Here is a 10,969-nt window from a genome sequence, read left to right as displayed (position 1 = left end):
AAACTAAGAAGAGAAATTAAATTAGGTCCTAAAACGGCAGATGGGATATTTATAGGATATTCTCAAAATAGTGTTGCTTATAGAATTATGATCGTAAAGTCAAAAATTAATGGAATTGATGTAAATATTCTAATAGAGTCCAGAGATGTTGTTTTCTTTGAAAATATTATGCTTCTTAAATATAAATTTAATAAATATTTTAATATTTCTAATTTACCTTCTAGTAGTAATTCTAATATAGAGGATATTAGTGAAAATGCTAATTCTTCATATTTAGAAGAACCTAGAAGAAGTAAGAGACAAAGGATTGAAAAAAAATGGAGATTATTTTTACATCTATTTGGTGGAAGATGATCCTAAGTGTTATAATGATGCAATTAATTCAGTAGACTCTATGTTTTAGACAAGAAGCTATTAATAATAAAATAAAATCTTTAATAAATAATGAAACTTGAGTTCTTGTTGATCTACCTAAAGGGTGCAAGCCTATCGGCTGTAAATGGATCTTTAGAAAGAAATTAAGGATAGATGGATCTATAGATAAGTTTAAAGCAAGATTAGTTGCTAAAGGTTTTACCCAAAATGAAGGTTTTGATTATTTTGATACATATTCTCCAGTTACTAAAATTACATCCATTAGGACTTTAATTGCTTTAGTTTCTATTTTTAAACTTGAAATTCATCAAATAGATGTGAAACAGCATTCCTTCATAGTGATCTTGAGGAAGAAATTTATATGGAAGAAGCGGAAGGCTTTATAGTATCTAGACAAAAACATAGAGTGTGTAACTACTTAAATCCTTGTATGGGCTAAGCATTCCTTCTCTATATGTGAGGCTGATAAATGTGTCGATACTAAAGTAAATTGTAATTCATGTGTTATTATGTATCTCTATGTTGATGATATTTTGATTTTTAGAACCAACGTAGAAATTATTAATGATACTAAATCTTTCTTATCTAGTAATTTTGACATGAAGGATCTAGGTCCGGCAGATGTAATCTTAGAAATTAAATTGATAAGATTTCCACAAGGAATTACTATTACACAATCACCTTCTATAGAGAAAATGTTAAAGAAATTTGATAGAGCAAAATAGGACTAAATGAACTAGTGGCACAATTAAAGTACTCACAAATTATTGGTTCATTGATGCATGTTATGAATTGCACTAGACTAGTTGTTGCTCATGCTGTATGAAAACTTATTAGATATACTAGTTCTCCTAATGAACCACTGAAAAGCACTTGATAGACTACTTAACTACTTAAAAGACACTAAATTTTATGATATTCATTATACTGGTTATCCCAATGTATTAAAAGAATACAGTGATGCAAATTGGATTGTTGATTCAAAGGACTCAAAGTCCACTACTGGATATGTGTTTACACTCGGTGGAGCTGCTATAGCTTGAAAATCAACCAAGCAAACATGTATCTCAAAATCCTCTATCGAAGCTGAGATGATTCACTTGACAGTACTGGTCAACATGTAGAATAGCTTAAAAGTCTGTTAACAGATATTCATCTTATAGAGAAGCCAATTTCTACTATGTCCATACATTGTGACAATCAAGCGGCTACAGCTAAAGCTAAGCAAAACACTCTAATGAATCTAAGAGGCACATATGCTTGAGACTAAGGACATTAAGGTACCTTTAAAAATATGGAGTAATGGCATTGGAATATATAAGGTTTACTAAGAATATAGCAAATCCACTAACTAAAGGACTTGTGAGAAGGCAAGTTATAGAATTAACGAAAGAAATAGTACTAAAGACCATTAATTGATCATCCAACAATGGCAACCCAACCTTACTGATTGGAGATACCAAAAAGAAGGTTCAATGGATAGTAACAAGTTATTTTGGGATGACAAGAGAAGCACTATTTAATTCGGATATAATTACTCCATAGTTCCATTCTGATAAAAGTGCTTTTTAATGCAACGGTAAGAGGAAGGATAATTATTTTTAATGGGTTCATAGCTAATTGTATTGGGTGTTCATCCGTAGCAGACACCCTTGAAGGACTTACCTATATGAGTGTAGTTGTACGGCCGCAACCTATAGGACTGGGCTATCTTTAGAGTACTCATAAAACCAAGATACTAACACAGGGACAAAAAGCATTAATCCAAATGGACCCAACAATAGCCAAAACTACATGTGTGGCATATGAAATTTGTATTAAAAAGCCTAGTTCAAGACTTTGTTCACTATAGACTCTACAGATAGAACTTGTCAACACTAAGTAAAGGCTCAAACCCACAAAGTACCTTTACCTATTGCATAGTATTCTTAATTCAGATGTATTTTGTATGTCTTATATGATTTTCAAAATTTTGAATTATGTGAAGGATTGTTGGTTTATTAATAAAATATTTAATTCAAAATTTTAAAATTTTAGAATTCCATATTAGATATTTATCAAAATATAAACCTAGTTAAATATAAAAACTTATCTTAGACTTCCAAATAACTTAGTTTTCTAAATAAATAAGATTTAATTTTTTATCTTTATCCTCTCTCCTCTCTTAAAATTCTATAGACATATCTCTAATTATTTCTCACGCGGTATCTTACAAAGAAGCATGCAAATGCTTTCTCTTTTCGCAAGATATCCCAAACGGATGTTTTGCAAACGGACTCTTTGGGAGACTTCCGTAGATAAAAATATGCATTCTCACAAAAAAAAACGCATCTATCTAATGGTGATCCTAAGAGACACAACCCTTAATAAATGAATGAATTATGTGAAGGGATGTGTTCAACGAAAGGATGCTTAAGCATCTAATTGTACTCACTCTTTCACATGTATAAATAAAAAAGAGATCGTACTTTTCATCCATCAGAAGAACATCTCCTTTCTATCTGAATAACTACAAATTAGATAAGAGAATTGAGAGTACTAAGCGAGTGAACTCAAGTGCACCCAATAAGCATTTGAGAAGAGGATTGTGTCCACATATAAGAGGATTGAGAGAGATTGCTTCAATCAAATTTACTAATTTTCAACGCATCTGGATTTGGCTAGTTCAAGTTCGACCTTGATTCTCTTTTATTAGAGTGCACTTCAAAGAAAACATGAAGCAATTCATTGTATCTTAGGAGTAGACCGTTATCAACCATTTGCATTTGGGGAGGGTGAATTCTACTCTGAAGAAAGCGCTTTTTATAGCGTGCCTCAACCTAAGTAACATCAAAACTTTATTTATTTATTTAATATGTGCAGAAAGCCTATAATTAAATTTTGAAGATAAAATAATAAAATCACATAACATAGATTTATAAAATTTATCAGATAAATATTTTTCTAACATAATGTTATCCTTTTCAATGTTTTATATGCTCCCTTTCAAACCAGGTGAAAATTTCAGCTGTGGCTCTTTAGAAAATGTAGAACTTTAATCATAAAAAGAAGACCAAGGTTCTCCTTACAAAAATCATAAATGAAAAATAACAAGAGAAGAAGAGGATAACTCCTATGTGGGTGTCTTAATGGATCATTGACATGTAGAGGATTCAAACTCCAATGGGACTCTTTCTTTAAGCACCATAGGAACAATGACTTCATGGCATTTTTGCTAAGCAGCCCATGAGCTCAGATATTGTTGTCGCTGGGTGCCAGCTTGATCCGGACATCGAGTGGGTAGGGGTTGCTGAAGATCTTAGCTTGTTTATCGTCCGGATCGAAGAGATCGGATGGGATTGCTGCACACCTCAACAGCGATGTTCTGGTGGCCACTATGCTCGATCAGCGGTGATCCCAACATCAAGCATCCACGAGTCAGCATTGAACGATGAAGAAATGGCTTTGGACGATGGAGGAATGGCTCTGGATGGCGCTCCGACATTGGCTCAAACATGAAACAACAAAAATAAAAAAATCCATTCACCAAAGCATGTCCGATAGGGGACCTTTCAATGCCTAAGTCAGACGCAACTTTTAGAGAACAAGAGGAGGCTTGAGAGGGGCAGAGAAGAAAGAAAGTTGAAAGAGCACTTACCTGGAGGACTCCTGGAAATGTAATATATAAACAGGAGTCGAAGCTCATTGTCGACTAATTTGAGGTTATATGCTGGTTGATAAGGTAACAAATTGCATATCTTATCCGTAAATTTCGCCCTCATTTTTCAATCACAGGATTTGCTCGGATATCAGATTTGTTAGAAAACAATTAATGATCATGGCTGAGTCGTTGTTTAAAATATAAAAGACTCTCCGCACGTTTTTGGGTCGACCATATGGCAAGCTTTGAATAGTCAGTCCGCGGCTAGATTGTCAGTTGTCATTGGTCGGTTCACCTTGTCAATAAAGATCGGTTTTAAGGTGTATCAGATGTAAACTATAAGAAACCTAGCAGAATATTATGAGTGGTTGAAATATGCATCGGAATTACAAGGCAATTTTTCTTTTTTTGGAGATGACATGAAGAATTAATGACAGATTTAGTTAAATCAAAACTATATCCCTAAAGCTGAGCAGCCAAGCAAAAGTTCACTCGAGAACATCAATAATATTGAGCACATTGCTTTCTTTTTGTCTGCAGAATGAAGCTCATATTATCCTACTCGAGAACTCAGGAATTCCCACCCTGAACAAGCCAAAACATCATCATTTGAGAGAGCACCTAAATCCACCCCCAATTCCTATCACGAACAACAGCTTTTTTGACCTCTTCTGCACTAAAGAGGGACCTATTTATTAGGAAAAGGTGACAGCTTTCACTGATGCATACGCTGATTTCGTTCTGATATGCATGAAATCTAATGGCCTTATCAGCCGGATATCAACCATCCAGAACAGCCCTTTACAGCTACGAGGTCAATCGATGCTCTGTGATCTCACAGGGGCGGCCCAATACATTTGGAGGCCTAAGGCGAATTCACTAAAAGAGGCCTTTTTAAAAAATAATAATAATTTTTTTAATAAATATAAAATATTTTTTTATTTAAAAATAATTCGTCTAGCTTTTTGAGATGCAAAATTACTAATCAAACTTTTGTACTCAAGATTCATTAAAATACTATTTTCAATCGATAATATAGCTAATCCATTTAATCTTTCTTGCGACATAGTTGACCGTAAATAAGATTTTATCAACTTTAATTTTGAAAAACTTCTTTCAGCAGAAGCAACTGTTACAGGTATTGTTAACAATATCCTGTAAGCAATGCATGCATTTGGAAAAGAATCTGTTTTTTTTATAAAACTTAAAATATCAATAGGGGTACTAGTTTCTATTTGTAAAACTTCTTTTAAAACTTTTAACTCTGAAAACAGATCAAGACCATCAATATCAGAATTTTCACCATGCTTTAAAAAGTTTTCAAGATTAAGGCAATACTTTTTCAACTCCTCTTCATTCAAAGATTTAAACTTTCTAAAATTAAACAAAAAACTAAAAATATCTTCATATATGGTGAATTGTTCAAACCTATTTTGAATTGAAGAAATAGCTTGATCTACTATATATAAAAAGTAATCAATTCTAAAAGATTCTTCGGTTGATCTTTCTATCTCATCATCACTATTTTCATCAAATTGTTTTTTCCTACGGATCACACGTTTTTCACGAAATGTAGGTTCTATTTTCATTTCAATTGCAGTTTCTTTAGATGAAATCAAAGCAGTCATGAATCCATTTTCTCTATAATTTTTCAAATAAGAAAGAAGATCTTTTAATTGATTTATAGCAACATCAATATGCATATCTTCAGATTGTAAGTTTTTACTAACTGAATTAACAGCAAACAATATATCATACCAAATATTCATGCCTAATAAGAATTCAAAATTTTCAATCTCATATGTAGCTAAGCATATGGCTTCACTCTTTGTTTTAGGATCTTCGCTAGTTTCTGCTAATTGAATTAAGGCATCTCTTATTTTAGGAGCTTGGTTTTTAATTGCTTTGACACTTTCAATACGACTTTCCCAACGCGTTTGTGATAAGGGTTTAAGAGTTAATGTGGATACATTATTTTGTAAAATTTTCCATCGTTTTGTAGAAGAAGAAAATAAGGTATAAATTCGTTGTATCACTCCAAAAAAAGATATAGCCTTAGGACATGAGTTAGCGGTATCACATAATACTAAATTTAAGCTATGACATCCACATGGTGTGTAAAACACTCTAGGATTTATATCTAATAATCTTCTTTGTACACCTTGATGTTTTCCTTTCATATTAGACCCGTTGTCATACCCTTGTCCCCTTATGTCATTAACCTCAAGTTTATATTTTTCTAGTATATTTATAAGTTCACTAAAAAGACCTTTTCCAGTTGTATCATCTACTTCTAAAAATTCTAAAAAATATTCTTCTACTTTTACTGGACTTGTTGTAGTATCTACACATCTTAAAACTAGAGTCATTTATTCTTGATGGCTTGCATCAGGAGTGCAATCAAGTATTATAGAAAAGTATTTTACTTGTTTAATCTTTTTAATTATTATAGTTTTAATTTCAGATGCTAACATTTGAATTAATTCATTTTGAATCTTATGACCTAAATAATGATTGTGAATTTTATCTTGTTGAATACGTCGAACATGCTCTTGCATTATTGGATCAAATTCTGCAATTGTTTCAATAAAACTTAGAAAATTTCCATTATTGCTTTGGTATATCTTTTCATTCTTTCCCCGAAATGCTAAATTATTTTTTGCAAGATTTTTAACAACAGCAATAATTCTTAATAGTACTTTTTTCCAATGGTCTTTTTCTTGGTTTATTTGTTCTTGGAGACTTTTATCAATTGTCTTGTTTTCTAACAATCTTACTTCTAAATCAATCCATTTATTCATGCTAGTAATATGTTCATTAGTTGTTTCATGATTTTTGAGCTTAATACCTAGATTTTTCCAGTCCCTAGTTCCTTCATTGACTAAATGAGTCGTGCTATGTGTTGAATCAAATAATTTACAACAAAAACAATATACTCTATCCAAATCTTTCGAATACACTAACCATTTTCTATCATATTTTTCACCATTAGGTAATTTACGAATATAATGTATAGTAGAGAAGTGTCTATTATTTTCATCCCTAGAAAAGTAAAGATCATAGTCTCTAATTGGACCTCTTTCCACTAATAGATCTCTCAACTTTGTATCAATATTTTTCCATTGACCAGGATCATATATATTTGTAGGATTAGAACTAGTTTCATTAAACTCTATACTATCCTTATTTATCTTATCTCCATCTAATTTTTCATTGTGTTCTTCATTAGAGATTGGTTCATCAGATGTTTGAATACTATTATGAATCTGATTGTCTATCTCATTTTGTTTCGTTCTTTTTATGTCATCTTCAAACTCTATTTCATTCTGAGTTGAACTTGATGTAGTATTTTGTTTATTTGTAACAATAAATCTATCTAAAGCACCTTTTTGAGATAGAATAAGTTTTTCAATTTTTTTTTTCTTTTTGAGTTTTTCATATCCACATTCAAATTTTCTATTAGACATTTGAATTTAAAAATAATATTATCAAACAAAATAATTAAGACAATCACTACAAACAAATTAAAATATAAGAGAGTTAAAAATGATATAACCCGAAATGTCAACAGAAGCAGTGTTGGACGGCCCGGATTCGACGACGAACTCAAGTCCCCACAAGCGGTGCCGAGCTCAACGGCGAGAAGTGGTGCCGGAGCTACTGTCAATTTTAATGGGGACCCTAAACATGAAAAGCTAATGTCAATTTTAAAGCAATAGACAATAAAACATGCATAAAAGAGGAAAAGATGAATAATCGAAAAGTAAACATGCATTCATAAGTCATTACATATTTACATCGTATATAATATATTCCATTCTTTCAAATAGGTGCTCCAGGAATTTTCACTGACAGGGAATTTAGGGAAAGAAGGGAAATCTGTTAAAACTTTATATTATTCAATCACCCAAATATCCAATAACCTGCAATAGGATTATGAGTATATAATAACAAAAATAAGTAAGTAATAACTAGTTAACTACCATTACCCACCCATTACGACATTACCCAACCCAAGTAACCCAACAAACAAACAGAACACTGAACAGTGAACTGTGAACACAGAACACAGGGGAGTGGGGACGGAAGCTCACCAGTCACCTCCGGGCTCCGGCGACGGCGGCGAGGGCGGAGGGCTGCCGGGCTGGGTCGAGAAGGAGAAGAGATAGGCGAAGGACCGAGGACGGAACTCGGAAGTCGGAAGAATCGAGCCGAGGACGGCGAACGGGCGAAGGACGGAACTCGTCAACTCGGACAGTCGGAGTCTCGGAGGTCGGAACTCGGAAGAACCGAGCCGAGGACGGCGAACGAGCGAAGGACGGAACTCGGAACTCGGAGAGTCGGGTCGGAGTCTCGGAAGTCGGAACTCGGAACGGAAGATTGGGCCGCCCCTGCTCGGAAGAACCGAAGATTGAAATTTGAATCAACTAGGGCTGGGGATTAGGGAAGCCTGGAAGGAAGAACGGAAGATTGAAGAAGAGTTTAGAAGGAGAAATGGAGAAGGACTCTCTCTGGACCTCTGGTTATCTACTTATCTGGGATTCTGCAAATCTGCCAAGACTGCCATTCTGCCTCTGGTGACAACGGCCGGCGGATGGAGAAGATGGGCTATGGGGGAATGAGAATCGTAGGGGGGCATAGCCGCATAGGGCCCTCCATAAGCTGATAGGCCATAGCCCCGGCGCCCCGCTGTCCATTGCCCGTTGGGCGTTGCCGCGTTGGCTATGCTGCCAGTGCCATGCCTGGAGAGTGGAGGCTGGATGCCTGGATCCTACTTCGTAGGCAAGACCGCAAGGGGTAGGCAGCTAAGGGCTCGTAGGCTCGTAGCTTCCTTCCGTGACGCGGTGACGGGTGACTCTTCCGACTTCTTCTTCGGCGGCGAATGGCGATCCCAATCCCAAAATCGTGATGCCCTGGCTGCCTGGCAGGAGAGTGGAACTGTGGAACTCACTGTGGAAGGCCGGAGCCCGGAGGCCTTCCTTGAGGCTGAGGCCTTAGGCGACCGCCTCGGTCGCCTAGGGCTTGGGCCGCCCCTGTGTGAGAGTGAAGCACTTCCTCAAACACGCGTCTTAGTTTAGCAAAATGGGAAGGAAAAACTGGACTAGTTTCTCATGGTTCCATTTTTCATGTAGGTTGGGCTTGTCACAGGAGACCTAGAAATGGTGCACAACTTATGGTATCTATGAGGTAGGCATATGGGCTCGCTTCACATTCTTTAGAATTTAATGGTGAAATGGTAATGTTGGTTCAAGTCATGCTTATCATTCAAGTTGGCAAGCCCTAAAATTCTCTTAGAGCTCATTTGGTACGCGGAAAAATGAGGAAGGAAAGTATGGTCAACGGAAAAGTAATGAGATGCTTCTTATTTGGTTGGAGTTTTCAAAGGAGAGAGACGGAAAAGTTGTATTTCCATAGGATTATGATTCCCACGTTTTATGGAAAAGTTTTTCTCATGAGAAACATGAAAAAGTTACTTTCCCGTTAGCCGGGAATCACTACATTTTTATTATTTTTTCCAAAAAGGCCTTTCAGCATTAAAAAGACATTAAAGATCTAAATTTTATTAAAAGGATAATAGGAATTATACATAACTTTTTCAGAAAAGTGGATAGTCAACCAAATATAAGCACTCTGAAAACTTGTCACTTTTCCATGGTCAACCAAACACGCTAAAAGTACTTTTATAGGCATCCTCTTCTTAGAAATCTACTTCCTAGAAATCATATTCCTAAGAAGGAAAATGCTTCACACGAACTAAACGAGCCCTTATTGGAGTGATGGAATGCTTCAGCATGAGAGCCTTCTTTTTAAGGGCAACAAATTAAGCTAATGCCAAGGCAGCAGCATTGAAGAGCTATTTAAGTATTGATATAACCCCGCTTCTTTCGTAGAAATTTTATATTTTTTTAAGAAAATTTCTTTACATGTGGAGGGTAACCAATCTGATATTATGTACCAAATGATCATCAAATGAAAAACTTACCTACAATTTTCATGCAACGTAACTACAAAAGTTATTTTATATAAAAATTTTGTGTCTCTACCAGAGAATATACAAACGTCACGTCACGACACCTAAGTTATTTTTAATACACCTAAGTATAAAAAAGAAACATTTTAATTGAAATATCAGTTTGTATCAATACCAGGCACCTGAATAGGATATTTCGTATTGGTTGATAGTTTTCAATTATATCTTACTTTCTTAAATAATTAATAAATCTCAAATTCAATTATCAAAATAGTTTTAATCTCAAATTTAACATACTAGTGGAAATTTCAATATTTTAGTCCAAATATATGGACAAAGACCTACGTAACTTGATACAAATATATTGATCGAGATCTCGAAAAATCAAATTCTCTCCAAATTTTTCTACTTTTTATATTAGCCAGGATGAAACGAGACCCTACACTACAAGAGAACTTACCTTTTCCAACGCTATTTAGGGCCTTTAGCGACACTTATAAGCGTCGGCTAAAGATCCGGCGACGTTAATCAAAGCGTCGCAGAAGCATCGGCGATACCGGAGTGGAAAAATATTTTGCCGACGCTAAATGAAAGTGTCGGCAAAAATCGGAATTTGCCGACGCTTTAAAGCGTCAGCAAATATTTGATATTGACACAAACATTCAGATCATTTGAAATATTTATATTGTTATATCTAATTAAATTTACATAAAAAGTTATGAATTACAATGTACTTTGAAAATATTAAAAAATATATACATATCAAACTCCAAAAAAAACAATCTACAAAGTATCAAGGACGGAATTCAGCTCCATCATCATCATCTCTGCGAGCATTTGAAGTATCAGAAATCTACACAAAAAAAAAAAAAAGAAACCTTAGATATTTGTAAAAATGGGATACATTAACTTATACATCATAATTGATAATATGTAAAGTATTCAAATATATATAGTTAGTTACCTGAGAAGGGAGAAATTGT

At 34.6% G+C, this 10,969-nt stretch overlaps 1 protein-coding gene across 1 annotated transcript; it reads right to left on the bottom strand.

Moving 5' to 3' along the window:
* Positions 1 to 4,953: 4,953 nt before the first annotated feature.
* On the bottom strand, positions 4,954 to 9,475 carry LOC149751393 (uncharacterized). The gene is made up of 2 exons (XM_089927120.1): positions 8,110 to 9,475; positions 4,954 to 7,696 (listed from the first exon to the last, which is right to left on the bottom strand). The coding sequence occupies exon 2, from the start codon at positions 6,382 to 6,384 to the stop codon at positions 4,954 to 4,956; it is 1,431 nt and encodes a 476-aa protein (XP_089783246.1). The 5' UTR covers positions 6,385 to 7,696; positions 8,110 to 9,475.
* Positions 9,476 to 10,969: the final 1,494 nt, after the last annotated feature.

Source organism: Phoenix dactylifera, chromosome 14 (assembly GCF_051530095.1).
Source record: "Phoenix dactylifera cultivar Ajwa chromosome 14, Ajwa_hap1_PhDact_Kaust_v1.1, whole genome shotgun sequence".
NCBI lineage: Eukaryota > Viridiplantae > Streptophyta > Magnoliopsida > Arecales > Arecaceae > Phoenix > Phoenix dactylifera.
Note: the sequence above shows the minus strand (reverse complement) of the source record. Positions and strands in the feature narration are given on the sequence as shown.

Excerpts from the sequence above, each read along its gene's own strand:
- LOC149751393 (XM_089927120.1), bottom strand. The coding sequence starts at position 6,384 with ATGACTCTAGTTTTAAGATGTGTAGATACTACAACAAGTCCAGTAAAA.